Source organism: Polypterus senegalus, chromosome 1, assembly GCF_016835505.1.
Source record: "Polypterus senegalus isolate Bchr_013 chromosome 1, ASM1683550v1, whole genome shotgun sequence".
Classification (NCBI taxonomy): domain Eukaryota; kingdom Metazoa; phylum Chordata; class Cladistia; order Polypteriformes; family Polypteridae; genus Polypterus; species Polypterus senegalus.
This window is the reverse complement of record NC_053154.1, coordinates 314770182-314792707: the sequence shown is the minus strand read 5'-3', so window position 1 is coordinate 314792707 and position 22526 is coordinate 314770182. Positions and strand designations below refer to the sequence as shown.

At 39.5% G+C, this 22526-nt stretch overlaps 1 protein-coding gene across 3 annotated transcripts in view; it reads left to right on the top strand.

The window, feature by feature from the left end:
- Positions 1 to 2837: 2837 nt before the first annotated feature.
- abtb2b (ankyrin repeat and BTB (POZ) domain containing 2b) overlaps positions 2838 to 22526 on the top strand; it is a 335934-nt gene continuing 316245 nt past the window's right edge. For all 3 annotated transcript variants that reach the window (XM_039736333.1, XM_039736323.1, XM_039736315.1), the window contains exon 1: positions 2838 to 4277. In XM_039736333.1, coding sequence (XP_039592267.1) covers positions 3398 to 4277 — 880 coding nt within the window. In that variant the 5' untranslated portion in view covers positions 2838 to 3397. The remainder of the gene's footprint in view (positions 4278 to 22526) is intronic.

Sequence of the window (22526 nt, the reverse complement as noted above, 5' to 3'; positions counted from 1 at the left end):
CATTTATTATAGTATTTTTTCATCCCATAGCAAAGATGGTCCAGGAAATGTACATATCACTCTAAAAATAAAGGTGCCAGACTGGTTGTTCAGAGCAATGCCACAGGGGAACCATTTCTGGTTCCTGAAAGACCTTCCAGAAAGAACCTTTTATTTATTTAGATCTGTAACTTGCTCCATACAGTAAATAACCAGGAACAGATATTAAGAGATTTGTGAAATCTTAATGAGTTCCTGATTTTAAAAGCACTCTTGCTACAACAGCACAGGCTAAGTCCAGTTTTTAATTTGTTAGTTAGTCTACTAGGTTGCCTAACAAACATTTCAGGTTTTTTTTTTCCTACATATGACAAAGTTTTTCAAAGCACAAACAACCCAACTTCATACGTAAAGAATCCTTCCCGGAATGAAATGCTGCTTTGTCAAACAACAGTGCTACAGGGAACCACGCAACCCAGTGAAAAACCATAAAGTGCCATTAAAAAATATTAAGAGTGATGGCATCATTATCTTAACTTGAACTTAGAAGATGCGCAATGCCTGAAGAAAATGACCATGAAAGTAAGTTCCTATGGAGGAATATTTCGGACAAAATGAAATAAATAAATAAATGCGTAAATAAATAAAAGTACTGTGAAATGTGAGCATAAATAAATAAATGTGTCATGAAATGAGAGCATAAATAAATAAATGTGTCACGAAATGTTTTTTGTTGCTTATTTATTTATTTATTTATTTCATTTTGTCCGTAACATTCCTCCAAAACGTCAAGAAATACGGCTTGAAATAAAACTGTCACTTTTACTTGTCAAAGTTTAGAGGGTGGGCTCTAACACGCCCTCTAGTTACTGATTGGTGAATCGATAGCACAAGAATTAATTAGAAAAATGCTTACTACTGCCGATGAAATGGATTCTGCCGAAGATATTACGTATTTCAGAGAGAGAATTGAAGATTTATCGGAAGAAATTACAATGTTGGCGGCCCTTTAAGAACTGAGTATTTGACCCTTGTTTTACGAGTATAAAGTCAGTTGCATATTCGCAGCTACTTTTTCAAACAACTGTACAGCTCTGATCAGTGGTAAAGTTGTTCAGTTCAAAATATTAGGTGGAGCTGCTTTGGGCATTCCATGTCAAAGTACCTAAACTAATACAGCCGTTGCAGCTTACCGTATATCAAACTGGCTCATTTGCCTTGTGATCGTCTTCTCCGATACACCATATAGATCTGCAAGCTGTCGTACTTTTAAACCGCATAATAAAAGGTGTTCTATTGACTCAGCTGGAATGTCAAAGGATGGACGTCCAGAGCAGGGAACTGAGTCACCTGAACTGGAGTGTAGTCGAGTCCGTTCCACCTGTTCTTCAATAATTTCAAAAATAGTTTCATCTATATCGGAATCTAAATGGGCCGCCAACATTGTAATTTCTTCCGATAAATCTTCAATTCTCTCTCTGAAATACGTAATATCTTCGGCAGAATCCATTTCATCGGCAGTAGTAAGCATTTTTCTAATTAATTCTTGTGCTATCGATTCACCAATCAGTAACTAGAGGGCGTGTTAGAGCCCACCCTCTCAACTTTGACGAGTGAAAGTGACAGTTTTATTTCAAGCCGTATTTCATGACGGTTTGCAGGAATGTTACGGACAAAATGAAATAAATAAATAAGCAACGACACATTTATTTATTTATGCTGTCATTTCATGACATATTTATTTATTAAGGCTCTCATTTCATGACACATTTATTTATTTATGCTCACATTTCACAGTATTTTTATTTATTTATGCATTTATTTATTTATTTCATTTTGTCCGAAATATTCCTCCATAAGTTCCATCACAGGACGACCTCTGAAATGAGGATGACGGCAAAATTGAATGTCATAATGAAAAACCCCCTCCAGGGGGCGCTCTGTATTGGAGCACTTTTAGCCACAGGCTCATTCCAGTACGGTGTGCTAAGAAACGTCTTCCTGTTGCTGTCATTCAATTCATTGCTTCCTCCAGATGTACAATTTCAGTTCATTTTGATTTTTCTGCATAATATACTTTTACTTATTGATTGGCAGCATTACCTGTCCTGTGAGTCTGTATCCTTTTATTTGTTTCTGCTGAATTTCCCTTTGGGATTCATAAAATGTATCTAATGAAATCCAATCTTATACATACACACTGATCCATGGACTGTAGACGTACTGTTTCGGTGATACTGGGAATAAAAAAGAATGAAGCCAGTGTTTGGAAGGAATCTGACTAAACACGTACTCCGTGTCCAGATATACTAAAGAGAGGAGTAAAGCGCTTGACGCACTATTAGAAGGCGCTAAGTAAAACTCCGTTTTGAATGTAGGAGGTCGTCGGCACTTGAAAAAACAAAATCAGCCACTTCTAACTACTGAAAGCATTCCAAGTGCCCCGTATTTAACTAGTTTACCAAAAATAAATCTGCCGTTCCGTGTCCCCCACCCGCGAGCTTCGCTGCGGCACTGAGACGCTTCGTGGGAACCACGGGACATATCCGCTTCTCTTACTTTAAACTCATCGCCTTTTCCTATTGTTGTCTGCTTTTCTAAATACATCCGCTTTTCTATTTTTAGTTAGATACTGTACCCTTTTTTAAGCCCTCTTCAACCGGACGCCCAACTTGATCAATGGGCTTCAGGTAGCAGGACCACAACAGCGGAAGCATGCTTGTTTAAAGCCGCCGGCCTTCTCACTCCTGATTGGCTAGAGGTTTTCGGTGCTCGCCTGTGATTGGTGCCCTGCACGCGCCCGACCTTGTAGTAGTCAGCTCGCGGTGAACGCGCGGCTCACTCAGGCTGGGCGGCAGTGGTTGGAGAGCTGTGTGAACGGGGCTGCGCTTCTCGAGGCTCCTCTTCTGTTTTTCTTCATCTCCTCCGCAAAAAAAAAAGAACGAGAAGAAGAAGAAGAAGCCAAACTAACACACTATGGATCCGTGGGAGCAGGAAGCAGTGGCTTTATTAATTACTTTCAGATAGTTTTTTTTTTTTTTTGTGGCCGTGTGGAAGTAATTACAGAGGCATTTTTGGATTTCCAAACTCCTAAGCTTATTGAAAAGCAAGGGTTGTGGGAATGCAGTTGGGGAGCAAATGAAATGCAACATATGACCCACTTCCAAGTCAGAAACTGGGAATGCGTTAGGTAGCCTTTAAGAAGAAGAGTGACATTGTTCACACGGGATAGTTTATACTTTTTAAAGTTCAGAAGAACTTTTCCTAGCTTTTGTTCTGTTGTGTATATCCAGTAAACGATGGCAGAACAACTTTATTTTGAATAATGTTAATATTACTTATGCTTTCCTGAATAATCTCATCTCCTGAACTCCACTTGGCAGCAATTACCAGTTTCAGCTGTAGAGAAGATCTTGTGATGCTGAGAACCATGACAGGGACTTACAGCTCCACCATGAAGACTTTGGAAGATCTGACCCTGGACTCTGGGTATGGAGCAGGTGATTCTTGCAAGTCTCTGAGCCTGTCATCATCTAAATCTAATTCCCAGGCCTTTATGAGTGCTAGCCATCGTGGTAACTGGTGGTATTATTCTGGCTCAATGAATAGCAGAAACAATAGCTGGGATACTGTCAACACAGTCTTGCCAGAAGATCCAGAAGACATCTTTTCTAAGTGCTCAAAGCTTCCAGAGTTAGAGGAGTTTCCATGGAACGATGAAGAGGTGGGCAGGGTCCTTTGCAAAGGAGCTGGAAAAGGGCATGTGTTTTCTCAAGATGCTGTCCGCAGGTTGTCAATACTCTTACGGAGAGCCCTCATCCGCATCTCCAGGGAGGCACAGAGACTCAGTGTCATGCATTCCAGATGCACACGCTTCGAGGTGCAAAGTGCCATCCGCCTGGTGCTCAGCTGGGCCTTGTCCGAAAACTGTATCGCAGCTACAGTGAAAGCCATTTCCCTTTACAGCATGAGTGCCGGAGAGTGGTTGCGCAAGGGCAAATCGGAACTCTGTGGGCTAAGATTTTCGGTTGGACATTTTTTCCGCTGGATGGTGGACACCCGCATTTCAGTACGCATCCATGAGTATGCAGCTATCTGCCTGACAGCGTGCATGGAGGGACTGGTGGAGGAGATTGGAGCGCGTGTTCGTGGAGCACAGCAAGAAAACCCTGACTGGAGTGGTGGTGGGGGTAATGGGATCACAGCAGAGGCATTGGAGGGGGTCATCAACAACGACGCGGAACTTTGGGGGGTCCTACAAACATATGAGCACCTCATCTGTGGGAAGAATGCCAATGGTAAGAACCAACTTGAAATTTTGCATGCAACGGAGGTGGCATAGTGAGTGGCATTTTGTTTTGTATAATGTTGAACATTACCAGGCTTTCAAGCCACCGGTTCGCTTGTCTAGATCCCCATTGTGTCTTATTGTGCCAGTTTGGGTGGCATACTTTTATTTAGTTTCATTTCACCTTTATACTTGGTTACCAGTACCAAAACACTATACACTGTATAGACTTTTAATAATTTGTGGAAGGGTCGATAAACAATGGATGTCTAAAAGTGCCAACCACCTCATTTATGACTCATTACAGAATGTTTTATCTTTGGTGTTTGTAAACTCTGAAGTCCTTAATAGCTATTTGCTCCTAAAGCCGTAATGCAAACATATGTGTTTGAAAAAAACAGATGGATTTAGTATCCCACTCACCATGACAATACCGGCTTTGCCTTTGAATTCTTTAAATTCTCAGGAGGCTTCAGTAAGGTCTGGATACGCTGATTTAAAATTTGCTGTTTGCTCTGTTTCTAGATAGAGATGTCCTGCATCTGGCATACGCTCACCAGATTAGGGAATTTGAATTTACTGAGTAACCTCTTCAGGTGCCGCCTTTGTTTTTCCTATCTTTCTGTCGATGGCATCATAATGAAAAGCCAACAACAGCTGAGATTTAATAAAATATTAACATTTGGAAAATGTAGGGGTGAAATGGGAGCATGGATTTTTATAGAGGTGAGAAAATGCCCATGTTAGAAATGATCATCTTTAAAGAGGATTTCAGTTTGGGTCTTTCTTAAAAATGAAAGTGTTATAATTTACACAGGCATATTTTGCTGCAATACTGTCCATCAAGTTTATTAGTAAACTTTTCTGTTAGTGATGATCCACAGTATTTTATAGGGAATTTGATTTTTAGTTTTTCAGCTTAGTTCTTAGTACTAGGGTGTTGTATCATGTTAGCCCTTATTAATCAAGGAAAGTGACACCTTTTATTGGCTAACCAGAACGATTACAATATGCAAGGCAACTCAGGCCCCTTCTTCAGGCAGGATGTCAATCTTATTGTAATCTTTTTACTTTGCCGATAAAAGGCGTCATTTTGCTCGACAGCTTAACTCTTATAATTTACCCAGAAATAGAAACTGGTGCTTATTATGTTTCAATATTTTAGCCATTAGCATGTATTGATTCAGTGTTGGTCACTTTTTTTTTTTTTTTAATTTCTGTAAATCCTACCCTTATACAAATGATTCTCGACTCTCATTGGCTCTTTGGGAACTTGATTTTGTTTGTTTGACTGAGACACAGATGTTGGGGTAACTTCAAGTTTTCACACAGGAGCTACAAAGTGTGCTCTGTATCTTCAGCAAACTAACCCATAAGTAACCTGACATCAACGGAGAGATCATGCTGAAGAATATTCTAGACTTCACGAAAAAGGGTTACACAGGAAAAATCATCCTGTTTGGGAACACTGTACTTGTGTCAGCAAAAAATATGTATTGCTTCTTTGTGTTGATTTTAGTTTTGTTTTTTTTTTGTTTAGTCATCAAGCAGGGCAATGTGAGAAAAAAATAATAAAACTTCTTAGGCACTCGCAAAACAATGCTGTTGAACTGGTGCCAGGGTTCTTCTTGTGTCATAAGTGCCATGCAGCTTGAAGTGAACCATTTAACTTCTTCTTTAATTATTACTTTTTCACATTTGCAAGTTTTTTTTTTTTAAACTAGAAGTACTACATTTTGGATGTCATTATTTGCACAGTGGTAATGCTGCTGCCTCAAAGCTTCAGTGAATTGAGTGCCAGTCTGTGTGTGTGTCACGTTTTAATGTTTTCCTTGTGTCCACAAGGGCTTTCCCCAGATGGCCTGGTTTCCTATTGCATCTAAAAGACACATGTTTTAGGTTAATTAGCACAACTGTGGGCTAGTCAGGTGTGAGGGTTGGCTATTGTATTCTCTTGTAAACTAGGGTCACTCCTAGAGCGTTACAGCCCGGGGTCTGAAGCGGCCCCATTATCTCCAGCTTTCTGAAATTCTGATATGAGGAAAGCAGGTTCAGGAAATGGATGGAGTGAATATGTAGTAGCACAAGGCATGCATTTTAATACTAATATTATATCCTCCTGAACTGTAATACATAGTGTAAACATATTAGTAATTCATCAGTTTTTAAATCTGCTTAATCATAATAATATAGTAGTATAATCCTATTATAGAGAGTAGCAGCTCTCTGTTGTCCAGGGCAGTAGTTCTTATGCTCTCTGGGTGGGGGTGGGGGGGAGGTTATTGTTTGTTTATATTTTTATAATAATATTCCTAGATTTACCTGTGGCGAAAAATTAACTATTAACTATTTGTCATATAGTGCTTTTCATATCTATCTATCTATCTATCTATCTATCTATCTATCTATCTATCTATCTATATATCTATCTATCTATCTATCTGTTATATAGTGCCTTTCGTATCTATCTATCTATCTATCTATCTATCTATCTATCTATCTATCTATCTATCTGTTATATAGTGCCTTTCATATCTATCTATCTATCTATCTATCTATCTATCTATCTATCATTTATATAGTGCCTTTCGTATCTATCTATTATACAGTGCCTTATCTATCTATCTATCTATCTATCTATCTATCTATCTATCTATCTATCTATCATTTATATAGTGCCTTTCGTATCTATCTATAATATAGTGCCTTATCTATCTATCTATCTATCTATCTATCTATCTATCTATCTATCTATCTATCTATCATGTCTTTCACTCACTATCTATCATGTCTTTCACTCTCTATCTATCTATCTATCTATCTATCTATCTGTCTATCTATTATATAGTGCCTTTTGTATCTATCTATCTATCTATCTATCTATCTATCTATCTATCTATTTATCTATCTATCTATCTATCTATTATATAGTGCCTTATCTATCTATCTATCTATCTATCTATCTATCTATCTATCTATCTATCTATCTATCTATCTATCATTTATATAGTGCCTTTCGTATCTATCTATTATACAGTGCCTTATCTATCTATCTATCTATCTATCTATCTATCTATCTATCTATAATATAGTGCCTTATCTATCTATCTATCTATCTATCTATCTATCTATCTATCTATCTATCTATCTATCTATCTATTATATAGTGCCTTATCTATCTATCTATCTATCTATCTATCTATCTATCTATCTATCTATCTATCTATCTATCTGTCTATCTATCTATCTATCTATCTATCTAACCCTAACCCTAACTTCTGCCTCAAAAGCTTTCAGTCTTGATGTTAGCATTCTATCGTTAGACCAAGAAAAGGCTTTTGATCGGGTCAACCACAAATATTTGTTTACAATTTTAAGGCCGTTTGGTTTTGGTTTACATTTTGTAAAGTACATCAAATTGTTGTATTCCAACGTGTTTGGAGTGTTGAAAATCAATGGGGTGTTAAGCCGGCCATTCGCTGTGACCGGGGCCATTCGTCAGGGGTGTCCTTTGTCAGCGATGTTATACGCCATCTCCATTGAACCTTTTCTTAGGCAGCTTGATAAACACCGGTAGGGATTCACAATTCTTTTGTCTAAAAATCAAACTTTTAAATTTCTGGCCCATGCAGATGACGTTGTGGTGTTTGTGAATTCTGATGAAGACGTCTCTGCTGTGTGTAAATGTTTAGCACTTTTTGAAGGAGCATCTTCTGCTAAAGTTAACTGGGAGAAGGGAAATGCGTATTTATCAGGGGACTGGGCACATCGTCCTCCGCCAGTCTTTACATCAGGGCTGTGCTGGAATAGGAAAGCTTTCCGTTACCTCGGGGTTGTGCTGGGTGGTGAGGACACTGAAAAGGACAACTGGGAGGGCTTTTTACAACGGATTGACTTGCAGTTAAAGAAATGGCAGTGGATTGCACCTAAGGTCTCTGTTAGAGGAAGAGTTCTCGATATCAACAATCTTGTTACCTCCATGTTGTGGCACAGACTGATGAGTGTTGACCCGCCTTCAGGACTCTTAAACTCCATACAAAAATTATTAGTTAACTTTTTTTGGAATGGCATGCATTGGCTCAAGACAGGGCTCATCTGTTTACTGGTGGAGGAAGGAGGACAAGGGCTGATTGATGTCTGCTGTAAGGCCGCTAGTTTCAGGTTGATAGTTTTACAGCGCCTTTTTTTTCTCTTTGGAACCCCTAATTTGGAAAAAAATGGCTCTTTCGTTTTTCCATAAGATTGAAAATTTGGGTTTTGATGTGCAGTTATTGCTAATGGAGTTGAGCAGGTTTGATCTCACTCCGTTACCCAAATTTTACAAGGGAGTTTTACATAATTGGAGCTCCTTTCTTCAGAGAGTGCCATCCAAATCCCCTTCGCTTTTCAATGAATCCCTCATTTTTAATTCTTTATTCACACGTTAACTACTTTTTAAAATTAGTTTTGTAAAGACTTTGATCAAAAGTGGCATTGTGGTTTTTTCTTAGTTATTGGAGGAAGACAAGAAGAACTTTAGAGATGACACTGCGTTGGTTTCAAGGCTGGGCATTCGATCAGTAAGAACGATCAATTATCTATCATCCTTTATGGCAAAAGACTTCATCAGGCTAAAAGAAAATCAGGGGAACTCGACTTCAGTGCATCCAAAGATGGAGGAGGAAGAGGTGGGCAGCTTTTCTGATCTGGAGGAAGAACCCAAATTGGACATGAATGGTGTGAGGGAGGACTTGATTTTAAGACATGATAGACAGGAAAATAATTTTTTTCGATCTTAAATTATGTATATCCTTCTATATAAAAGTGGTCTGGATTGTCCTTCCGTCCCGTGAGTGGAAAGCGTAGCGGTATTCCGCTTATCACAGACTTACTACTTGCAGCTTGCGGCACGAAGCGACATGATGTGAGCAGAGTTCTGGTGCTCCCATCGTTCCCTTGCTTTTGTGCGCGATACGCTGGGAAAAATGGACAAAATGATGTCTCTGGAAATAATTAATGTTGATGGGGTACAAATGCCTCACCGTGTAGTAAATATCAGGGGGGTTCAAAAGGGCGACCTCAATATAGAAAAAAAGTTTCAATTTCATCACAAAAATAACAGAAACTACGAGTGTTAAAGTAAAACCGCTCAAATGCAATATAACCAAATGAATGAGTTTGTATAAAATATCAAATTGATCTACATATTGAATTGCCTTAAGAAGTGGTCAGCTTAAAAGTCGGTCGCCTTAAAAGGCGGGTCAGCCTAGTATACTGTATATCTGTGGTGGGCTGGCGTCCTGCCCGGTGTTTGTTCCCTGCCTTGCACCCTGTGTTGGCTGGGATTGCCTCCAGTAGACCCCAGTGACCATGTAGTTAGGATATATATATATATATTTTGTGGTAGATGGCCCGGACACAGACAGGTGGACACCGATGGTTCAAACACCCACACACGTTTATCATACATAGTCCCTATTTACAAGTGCACACAACCCCCAAACTCCCCAAAAGTCCAGGCCCTCATACAATGCCTCGTCTTGCTTCAGGCCACCTCCACTCCTCTCCACCAAGACCTTCTCCTCTTCACTCCCAACTCCAGCCATCGAATGGAGGGAGGCGGCCCCCTTTTATGCACACCCGGACGTGCTCCAGGTGCCTCCCGATTAGCTCCCGCCAGCACTCCCCAGTGTGGCGGAAGTACCGGGTGCACACCCAGAAGCTCTCCGGATGTCCCTAGTCGTCTTCCCCATAGCACTTCTGGGTGTGGTGGAAGTGCTGAGGGCCAGGGCTCTGAAGGCATTGAGGCACCCCTGGCAGTGACCACAGTCCCATATAGGATTGAGCTTTTAAGCTCAGTTCTCCTCTGGTCCACTTGGGCGTCCTGGCTGGATACCACCCCAAGCCTCCTGGGACTATATATATATATATATACACACACACAGTACATCATAGGTAGAAATATGCTTAAATGACCACACACATCCAGGTAGCTATCACTTTCTATTATTACCATCAAATGAACTTTCCAAGTAACTGAAATCAAAAATCACTCAATATGTCAATTGTTTATTTGATATTGCTGTTCTTTAGGTCAATCACAATTTTAGTCTTTCCTTTCATCTCCAGATTTTCAACCCCATGTATCCAACCAAATTTATTTTTAAATTTAAAGATTAATTTACTATGAGGTAACAGGGCAATTCAGCACCTTCGTATTTCTTTATGTAAGTATTGGGAAATGTGCAGCTACTGTTTAAGATAAGATGCTGTGGTGATGTTATATATTGTATACTGAAGTTTTTATTAAATGTTACTATTGTTAAATTTATGGCTGGCCTAGTCTTGAAAGTTTTCTCCTTAATTACACACACACACACACACACAGTCTGTTGATGCCTTCCTTACAGATGTGCACACGTTTCATGGAATAAGTGACTGAGCAGTGGCTGATGTGGGAAGGGCCGGTGATTCTAATAAAGCAGCCCAAAAACGTATGGCTTGTAAATTCTACCCTTGGTCATACTGAAACAATATGAGTCCAAACTGTGTGGTGCTCTTGTTTTATTTTTTTTCACATATCTCTTTCATTAAAACGGAAACATTTTATGTGGGTGTTATCAATCCAGCCACCCATATTCTCTCTTAAGATTGAAGGGAACCAGAGCTTTAATCCATATGTATTTGCTAATCGAGCATATGGTGTACATTTTGTTTTGAATCTACTAATACAGGCATCAGAAGCTTGTAATCATATTTTAAACAAATAAAACATTTAATTTATTGCTTTGACATTGCTGCAATTGTAAGATTGTGTGTTTTTTTTTTTTTTAAATGCATCAAACAGTATTTTATTATTCAAAAGTATCAGACAGTATTTTGTTATTCCAAAGCCGTGGCCAGTTTTCAGGAGTGGTTTTTCACTTCAAGTGCATTTTCATTCCCTTCACTTAATTGAAGATGCTCGTTAGAGTAGACAATATTTTATTATTATTAATTTGCCTTGAAGAATGCTGTGACATTCAGAATATCCTCATAAATCTTTTATGGTCTTTCCAGTGACCTTCAGCTAAATTGGTCTGAAAAGTTGGAAGTCATTCTGTCTGATGCAAAATGGTACCTTTATAAGTCTAGGAGACATCTGGAAATCTTTAACATGTGTTTGGATCCAATAACATTTTTTTTTTTTCTATGGTTTTGCTGCTTGTTTCATTGGAATTTTATAATGGGGAACGCAGAAAGTTATGTTGTACTTACTTAAACTTTTATAATCATGGGAGAACTGCTTTGGTCACTTTAACTTCTATCGGACGGGCTGAAGACATTTCGCTGGTTGAGTTCAATTCAGACGCATTACAAAATCCTATTCAAGGAAATTAAAGAAAGCTGAATGGTACAGTATATGAGCTGTGGTTTGCTTCACCTGGTGCTAATTTGAGTATTTCCATAATTCTGCAGCCTTGCAGGATTTTTTTTGGCCACCATCTGCGTGTTTGCACATTACTAGCAGGAACAGCCTATTCATGTTTTTGACTGGATGGATTCTATTGGCATTAATAACCCAGCGAAGAGCGCTTTACAAAAATAGACTGCATTGTGTTACATTGAATCAATGAAACAACATTCAGTCCAAAAAGAAAGAACAGCCTTTTCTGTTTTTATTTGCAGTCTGATCTGCGGAGCTTATGTTTCAATTCAAGGAACCCATGCATGTATAACTCTGAAATCTCTAAACTTCATTTGGCAAGGCCAGTGGCACCTGAAGATGATTTATTAGTGTCATGTGGAGGTGAATTTTGATTTTTTTATTCATCCATGCTGTTGCAAACGGAAAGCTCATCTTACTATGGATATATGTGATCATCATAAATGATGTAACATGCACACATATACAGTACTACATTTATTCATTGTCATTTTCTATTCATAGATAGATGTAATAGGCACTATATGATAGATAGATAGATGTGAAAGGCACTATATGATAGATAGATAGATGGACAGATAGATGAAAGGCACTATGTAATCAAAAGACAGACAGACAGACATATAGATACTTTTTTAATCCGAAGGGGAAATTCACATAATCCAGCAGCAGCATACTGATAAAGAACAATATTTAATTAAAGAGTGATAACAATGCAGGTATAACGGACAATAACTTTGTATAATGTTAACGTTTACCCCCCTGGTGGAATTGAAGAGTCACAAAGTGTGGCGGAGGAACGATCTCCTCAGTCTGTCGGTGGAGCAGGATGGTGACAGCAGTCTGTCTCTGAAGCTGCTCCTCTGTCTGGAGATGATCCTGTTCAGTGGATTCTTCATGATTGACAGGAGTCTGCTCAGCGCCCGTCGCTCTGCCACGGATGTCAAACTGTCCAGCTCCGTGCCTACAATACAGCCTGCCTTCCTAACATAAATAGTACATGATTGGAATTATCAAATTATTTATTCGCTAATAATAGCAGTGCCACATGAACCACTAAACACCGTGATTGTATCGGATAATTTCGTATACATATCTCATTCACACCTCCTTACATCTGCTTTTGGCGCAGGACATTTCCATTCCAAGTTTCTCAACAAGTCACTTTCTTGTCAGGTGTCTGCATTTTTCTCTTTCTAAAGTTACATTTATTTATTTAGAAGATACTTTTTTACGCAGTACTGTTTCCATCGGGCAGCACGGTGGCGCCATGGTAACGATGCTGCCTCACAGACTGAGTGTTCGCTTCCCGGGTCCTCCCTGCGTGGAGTTTGCATGTTCTCCCCCGTGTCTGCGTCCTCCCACAGTCCAAAGACATGCAGGTTAAGTGCATTGGCGGTCCGAAAAAATTGTCCTTGGTGTGTGTGTGTGGGCCCTGCGGTGGGCTGGCACCCTGCCCGAGATTTGTTCCTGCCTTGAGCCCTGTGCTGCCTGGGATTGGCTCTAGCAGACCCCCATTACCCTGTGTTAGAATATAGCGGGTTGGAAAATGACTGACTGACCATTTTCATTTGTACAGTGCATTGACACAACATTAGCTCATTATTAACGCGTTATTCAAAAACAGCATTTAATAATAAGCCATCTTTCCCATCTACAGTGGTGTGAAAAACTATTTGCCCCCTTCCTGATTTCTTATTCTTTTGCATGTTTGTCACACAAAATGTTTCTGATCATCAAACACATTTAACCATTAGTCAAATATAACACAAGTAAACACAAAATGCAGTTTTTAAATGATGGTTTTTATTATTTAGGAGAAAAAATCCAAACCTACATGGCCCTGTGTGAAAAAGTAATTGCCCCCTGAACCTAATAACTGGTTGGGCCAACCTTAGCAGCAATAACTGCAATCAAGCGTTTGCGATAACTTGCAATGAGTCTTTTACAGCGCTCTGGAGGAATTTTGGCCCACTCATCTTTGCAGAATTGTTGTAATTCAGCTTTATTTGAGGGTTTTCTAGCATGAACCGCCTTTTTAAGGTCATGCCATAGCATCTCAATTGGATTCAGGTCAGGACTTTGACTAGGCCACTCTAAAGTCTTCATTTTGTTTTTCTTCAGCCATTCAGAGGTGGATTTGCTGGTGTGTTTTGGGTCATTGTCCTGTTGCAGCACCCAAGATCGCTTCAGCTTGAGTTGACGAACAGATGGCCGGACATTCTCCTTCAGGATTTTTTGGTAGACAGTAGAATTCATGGTTCCATCTATCACAGCAAGCCTTCCAGGTCCTGAAGCAGCAAAACAACCCCAGACCATCACACTACCACCACCATATTTTACTGTTGATATGATGTTCTTTTCTGAAATGCTGTGTTCCTTTTACGCCAGATGTAACGGGACATTTGCCTTCCAAAAGTTCAACTTTTGTCTCATCAGTCCACAAGGTATTTTCCCAAAAGTCTTGGCAATCATTGAGATGTTTCTTAGCAAAATTGAGACGAGCCCTAATGTTCTTTTTGCTTAACAGTGGTTTGCGTCTTGGAAATCTGCCATGAAGGCCGTTTTTGCCCAGTCTCTTTCTTATGGTGGAGTCGTGAACACTGACCTTAATTGAGGCAAGTGAGGCCTGCAGTTCTTTAGACGTTGTCCTGGGGTCTTTTGTGACCTCTCGGATGAGTCGTCTCTGCGCTCTTGGGGTAATTTTGGTCGGCCAGCCACTCCTGGGAAGGTTCACCACTGTTCCATGTTTTTGCCATTTGTGGATAATGCCTCTCACTGTGGTTCACTGGAGTCCCAAAGCTTTAGAAATGGCTTTATAACCTTTACCAGACTGATAGATCTCAATTACTTCTGTTCTCATTTGTTCCTGAATTTCTTTGGATCTTGGCATGATGTCTAGCTTTTGAAGTGCTTTTGGTCTACTTCTCTGTGTCAGGCAGCTCCTATTTAAGTGATTTCTTGAATGAAACAGGTGTGGCAGTAATCAGGCCTGGGGTGGCTATGCAAATTGAACTCAGGTGTGATACACCACAGCTAGGTGATTTTTGAACAAGGGGCAATTACTTTTCACACAGGGCCATGTAGGTTTGGATTTTTTTTTTCTCCCTAAATAATAAAAACCATCATTTAAAAACTGCATTTTGTGTTTACTTGTGTTATATTTGACTAATGGTTAAATGTGTTTGATGATCAGAAACATTCTGTGTGACAAACATGCAAAAGAATAAGAAATCAGGAAGGGGGCAAATAGTTTTTCACACCACTGTATTATTTCAGAAATTCTGTAAAAACAGTGGTTGTACCATCCAGCGTGTTCTGAGCAGCTGCATCACCGTCTGGTTTGGGAACAGCAGCGTCTCTGACTGTAAAGTCCTACGACAGATAGTGCAAACTGCAAAAAAAAATTGTTGGGTCTTATCCGCCCTTTATTGAAGTCATCTTTGTAGAGTATTGTATCCGCAACGATGACAGCGTTGTGAAGGTCCACTCCCACCTCTCTTTTTCAAATTTCCATCTGGCAGAAGGTGCCGTACCATCTGAACCAGTTCTGCCAAGTACTTCAGCAGCTTCTACCCTTCGGCAATCCAGACTCTGAACTCTGTGCTGCTCACATCTGTCCTTAGTAGTGAATTTATATGCAGTACTTTTGTAACACTTGTCACTACTGTTATTTTTTATTATTAGATTTACTGGGATTGGCTCCAGCAGACCCCCGTGACCCTGTATTCGGATTCAGCGGGTTGGAAAATGGATGGATGGATGGATGTTACTATTTATTTATTTATTTATTTATTTATTACTATCAATCTGAAATTATTACTATCTATTCACTTAGCTATTTTTTAATTATCTGTCAATCATAGTATAGTGTAGTATATCATAGCTCTTTCCCTGTCTTGCACTTGTCCTCTGTTGATGTATATTTTGCATTGCAGTCCTGGGGAATGTTATTATATGCCACTGTATGCGGCAATACGGTGTATGGATGGCAGGACAATAAATCCACTTGACTTTACTTATTTTCAAGATGTTTCATATAACTGATCAGGCCTTTGCTATTGTCTATCTCTGAGGACTCATCTAGAATTAGTCCAAAATGAAAAATCCTGGCTGGAGACAGAGCTGGAGGTAGCAGAGTTAAAGATGCTAAGATTTGCATTGGGTTAGGGTTAGGGTTAGGGATTTACATTGGGTGTGACGAGGAAGGACAGGGTCAGAAATGAGGACATTAGAGGGTCAGCTCAGGTTGGACGGTTAGGAGACAAAGTTAGAGAGGCCAGACTGGTTTGGACATGTGCAGAAGAGAGATGCTGGGTATACTGAGAGAAGGGTACTAAGGATAGAGCTGCCAGGGAAGAGGAAAAGAGGAAGGCCTAAGAGAAGGTTTATGGATGTGGTGAGAGAGGACATGCAGGTGATGGATATAACAGAAGAAGATGACGAGGACAGAGAGAAATGGAAGAAGATGATCCACTGTGGCAACCCCTAACGGGAGCAGCCGACAGAAGAAGAAGAATTTACCCATCAGTGTACTTGCAGTTGCGTTCTGATTCTTTGTCACTTCTGTATTACTGAAATTTGTCTTGTGTGTTCTCTGATTTTATTATGTTTTAGTTGTAACATTGATGAACGCCCCATTATCTTCAAAAATCGAAAAAAAAAAACCCAGAACAAATATCATGTTTGTTAATTCATTTTAGCAAGAAAGTATTTTGTTTTTAGTGTCCCAATAACTTCATGACTGTCTGAGGTAAAGCTGCCACTACCACCAGCAATGACAATTTATTTCTTGCATAGCCCAAAATCGCACAAGGAATGCTTTACCAGGCCCTGTATTTTAACAGCATCCCATCCTTGACTCCCTAAAGAAGAACAGAACTCCCAGAAAATGGAAGCCATCATAGGAAAGGCAGTTCAGAGAGACACCCCCTTTCCAGGCAGGTTGGGGTGTGCAATGGGTGTCTAAATAAAAATGGAGTAAATACAACACACAAAACATAACGCAAGTAATCGTCTTCAAAGAGCTCGATGACCGTGGCCACCTCAGGAATACAACACGACAGTACAAAGTACAGTTTTCAGCACGGCGCTGCTCATCAAGTGCAGGCTGGAGAACTGAGACAACTCAAGAATCGAGGACACCGCTCACTAAATACAGAACTATCAAAAATGAGGGTACAGATTTGTTCAAAAATATCAAAAACTAACATAAATGAAAAACAACAGCATCTGTCCATCAGCTGATTGTAGAAGTGTCACCAGATTGAAGAGAAGGGGTAGACAAGCCAGACTCGGGCAGAGTTCCTGTGGGCTGTGACCGAACAGCCGCCTCACTCTTACTGGCCATTCAACAGCTGAGTTAAATACTGAGCCGGCCAATTGGATGAAAAGACGCTTCTACCCGATGATTCCACTGCCACCATAGCAATAGATGTAGTATCAGTAGACCATTGTGGCTTACGCTCCGGTTTCAAAGCAGCGTTATGAGCTGAGCGACGTGAATATTTAGCTAGTGTTGAAATTTTATTTTGGAATGAAAATGACACGTCTAGCAGCTCATGTTGCCAGTGTATACTGTAAAATCCTGAACTGTGTGCTGGCTATGTGTAACAGCAACATTTATATCTATAGCACATTTTCATACAAATGATGGAGCTCAAAGTACTTCAATCAATCAACATTTATTTATATAGCACATATTCATACAAAAAAATGTAGCTCAAAGTGCTTTACAAAATGAAGAATAGAAAAATAGAAGACACAATAAAAGATAAACATAAGTCAATATTAATTAACATAGAATAAGAGTAAAGTCCGATGGCCAGGGTGGACAGAAAAAACAAAAAAAAACTCCAAAGGCTGGAGAAAAAAATAAAATCTGTAGGGGTTCCAGACCACGAGACCGCCCAGTCCCCTCTGGGCAATCTACCTAACATAAGTCAAACAGTCCTCTTTGTATTTAGGGTTTTCATGGAAGGACCTGATGATGATGGTCACGTAGACTTCTGGCTTTCAGTCCATCAATGTTGGTGCATCAGGATGCTTTGAGTAGGTGGTGGTGGCGCAGGCCGGAAAAAGAAACAGAAGAGAGAGTTGGTGGTCAGTATGGATTTTGGAGCCACCATGAATAGTTATTATGATGAATTGAACATACAGAGTATCAGGATTAAGTTAAAGTGAAGTTATGAGAAGGCCATGTTAAAGTAATGTGTTTTTAGCCATTGTTTAAAGTGCTCCACTGTATTAGCCTGGCGAATTCCTATTGGCAGGCTATTCCAGATTTTAGGTGCATAACAGCAGAAGGACGCCCGCCTCACCACTTCTTTTAAGTTTAGCTTTTGGAATTCTAAGGAGACACTCATTTGAAGATCTAAGGTTACGATTTGGAATATAACGTGTCGGGCATTCCGATATATAAGATGGAGCGAGATTTTATTTATAAACTATAAGCAGTATTTTAAAGTCAATCCTGAATGACTTTACAGGATGAAGAAAGGAAAAAGAAAAAATATAAAAATAAAACTAGGCAATACTAATTAACAAAGAATAAAGTAAGGTCCGATGGCCAGGGAGGATAGGAAAAAAAAAAATAAAAACAATCTGCAGGGGTTCCAAAGCCACGTGACCATCCAGGCCCCCTAACATTAATGATTGCAATCAGTCCTCATGGTTTTCAGGCTTCATGTGGAAGAATTAGATGAAGATGGTCATTTGGACCTCCGGCTTTCCATCCAACATTGTAGGGACTGCACGGTGCTTTGATCAGGTTTTTTTGGGGGGGCGGCGCAGATCACCACCACAGAAAACTGGAAAAAGAACAGCAGAGAAAGTAGGGGTTAGTACGGATTTCGGAGCCACGATAAAAAAATGAGTTGAAATCCTGCTCAGATTTAACGTGTGCCACTGTAAACCCAAATAATTGACAAACACCAAGACTCTATGTTTTCATAGGAGACGTACATATTGTAGTGCGTTTTTTCTTTTTTCCGTCTGTCCTTGCCAACTGTAAGGTGCTTTGCCCACTGCAGAAAAGTAAAACTTAAGACCGTTACTACTTGAAGCTCTCTGATTGGTCACATCATCACACTCTGGCCTTGTCTTGAAAGAGCAGCATCGTATTCCTACCTTATTTAATTCTCCCAATCCCATTGCTGAAATCCGCTGACTTGTCTCTCCTCATGTCAGCTGACCCATATTGTTTTTCATAATTATGTTTGACTTTCTCAAAATGTCTACACATTTTGATGCAGAGTTACCACCTTGATGTTGCAGCGGTGTTGCATTTGTGAACGAAAGCCGGCTCCTTCTGTGAGGTTATTTTGCTCATTCTTTGTCACAGTGGCAGCAGCACTAGAAGACTTTGACGCAGAGCTGCTCCAGATCAAGAGGAGCCAGTTACTGTAATGAGGTTTGGCTATCTACTGAGAGTGCCCTTTGTGCCAGATATCGGCAGGGTGTGGACCACAAGGAGGAGAGCCCGGGGCATACCCAGGACACAGCGGAAGGATTAGATCTCTCAGATGGGCCGAGAGTGATTTTATTCCCCTGGCGAAGCTAGAGACTGTTGCTAAAAAATACAGTAGATGTTTGGCTCATGTTGTAAGCACTGCATATTTTACCAGGCAAAGTGGATAAGGGAAGTGAATGAATGGAATATAAATGGTGAGGCGGGCACTGTTGAGCATTTGGTTAAATTGCTAAAGAGCAGAGTAGCAGCTGGCTTGAGCAGCTGACGTTGGATTTGATGATTTGTTGACTTTAGGCGTGAAAACTTTGAAAACAAGTGAGATTTTTCAAACTCAGTTTTGTGCAGAAAAATGTTCATTTGTATAATCACACTTTAGAATATTTAGGAAAATTTAAAAACGGTTTTCAGTTTGAAACATTATGGATAATCCTGGCTCAGTTGTTAGGAGTTGCCGCAGGGTCTTGGCAGCAGTCCTGATTGGTAGTCCTAGCTGTGCAATAACAGAAGTCAGTTACATCTCCAGAGACATGCTTACTAATAATCCGTCAGACATTTTTAAGATTCAAAATAAACAGTGCAGCCTATTTAAAAGGATGGAATGCTTCTTCTAATGGTCGGAAACTGATTCTATCAAAATAAGGCGTCTCCACCTAAGCTGATCTACAGATTTGCCCAGTCTAACACAGGCACGAATCATTGCTTTTTCCAAAATATTAACACAGACATTATCATTTGTCATGTATGGCTGGCATATCTATATTTATTTTAACTATCTTTATGCTTCATGCCCTGTGCATACTTATGCCAGCTTTGTTAAGATGTGATGAATGCGCAATGGTGTAGTTTTAGTTAACAAACATTTCGACAGGGTCATGGCTGATGTAATATCTCTGATTAGCTGAATTTTTCATTCATGTGTTTAGGTTTACTTGTAATACTTTATGATCTAAATTTCATCAGTGTATTGAATAGCATGTACTAGATGTACTTCCTTAGAAGTCTGGCGTCCTTCAACTTCTGTGATAAGATGCTGCAGATGTTCTATCTGACGGTTGTGGCAAGTGCTCTGTTCTACGTGGTGGTGTGTTGGGGAGGCAGCATAAAGAAGAGGGACGCCGCAACGCTGGACAAACTGGTGAGGAAGGCAGGCTCTATTGTAGGCATGGAGCTGGACAGTTTGACATCCGTGGCAGAGCGACGGGCGCTAAGCAGGCTCCTATCAATCATGGAGAATCCACTGCATCCACTGAACAGGATCATCTCCAGACAGAGGAGCAGCTTCAGAGACAGACTGCTGTCACCGTCCTGCTCACTGACAGACTGAGGAGACCCCACACTATGCGACTCTTCATTTCCACCCGGGGGAGTAAACGTTAACATTATACAAAGTTATTGTCTGTTATACCTGCATTGTTATCACTCTTTAATTTAATATTGTACTTTATCAGTATGCTGCTGCTGGAGTATGTGAATTTCCCCTTGGGATTAATAAAGTATCTATCTATCTATCTATCTATCTATCTATCTATCTATCTATCTATCTATCTATCTATCTATCTATCTATCTATCTCTTATATAGTGCCTTTCATATCTATCTCTCTGTCTATCTATCTGTCTCTTATATAGTGCCTTTTCTATCTATCTCTTATATAGTGCCTTTCATATCTATCTATCTATCTATCTATCTATCTATCTATCTCTTATATAGTGCCTTTCATATCTATCTATCTATCTATCTATCTATCCTATATAGTGCCTTTCATATCTATCTATCTATCTCTTATATAGTGCCTTTCATATCTATCTATCTATCTGTCCTATATAGTGCCTTTCATATCTATCTATTTATCTATCTATCTATCTATTATCTATCTATCTATCTATCTATTATATAGTGCCTTTTCTATCTATCTATCTATCTATCTATCTATCTATCTATCTATCTATCTATCTATCTATCTATCTATCAATAAGAGCTGCTTAAGCCGCTGTCTGACTGCTGGGCCATCGAGTTTATTCTTTTGACTTTTGCTCCCCTTCCCTGTTTCATGTTCCACTTTAGTTAGTAGCAGGACATCTTGCTGTTATTTTCATTTTTGTATTTAAAAGAAATATTGTGCTTGTTGAGGGTTTGGCTTTGGGGGTTCTTCTTTTTGTTTTTTGAGTAAAGAGTTTTGTTTAAATATACTTATTTTGTGAGATGTGGTTTATGAAGTTTCATTCTTGGGTGGTTTCATCCCAAAATACTGTATATGTTTGAAAATGGTTCTTTCCTCATTGTTTGCTAAAACTAATTAAATGTATTTAGTTCTTTTTTACCCCCACAAATGAATAGTATGTTATGGTCATGTTGCAAAAAAAGTAAATGAAATAGATGGATTTTTGCGTCAGCTAGACTAACGTGTTACCCAATTTTCATAATGATCCCAAAATGTATTTTGACTTGAATAAGTATGCAGAGGCCACATTTTGTTTTTACCTAAAATTCACTAAAGTGTGTGACAATACCTGTGTTTGAATATAGTTTATCAGGAATGTTTCCACCATTAGTGTTTTACATTAAATAGTTTGTCAGCAAGTTAAAAATAATTTTAAAATATTGCTTTTATGCCAGCTTAAATTTCCAAAATTCTTGAAAAAATAGTGGCTATTCAACTACCTTCTCATTTATCTCAAAATAATCTGTATGAACAGTTCCAGTCTGGTTTTCAGCCCCTCAACAGTACAGAAGCGGCACTTATCAAAATGACTAACGACCTCCTTATGGCCGCTGATTCTGGTTTAATTTCTATTCTCATCCTCCTTGATGTGAGTGCAGCCACTATTGTCACTATTTGTCACACTACTCTCCTCAATAGATTATCTTCGTTTGGCGTTACCCACACTCCACTAGACTGGTTCAGATCCTACCTCTCAGGCCGCACTCAGTTTGTTCAGCTTAAAACTTTCACATCCTAACCCAGCGCTGCTACATCAGGTGTACTCTATCCTGGGCCCCCCTCTTCATTATTCACCTCATTCCCTTTGGTAATATCTTTCCTAAATATAACATTATCTTCCACTGTTATGCCGATGACCCCCAGCTCTATCTCACTAGCAAACCTACTGCTTCCTTTCCACCCTCCTCGCTTATTGATTGCATAGCAGAAATCAAATCCTGGTTTTCTTCAAATTTTCTTAAATTAAATAACAAGTGACAAAACTGAGGTTCTCCTCATTGGTACAAAATCAAAATTATCCAAACTGATCACTTTTCCTTTGTTATTTCTAATTCTTCTGTCTCGCCTTCTCCACAGGTGTCATCCTTGACAGTACTTTACCCTTTCAGTCCCACATCAGTAACATCTCCCGGTCTGCATATTTCCACCTGCGTAACATGAAT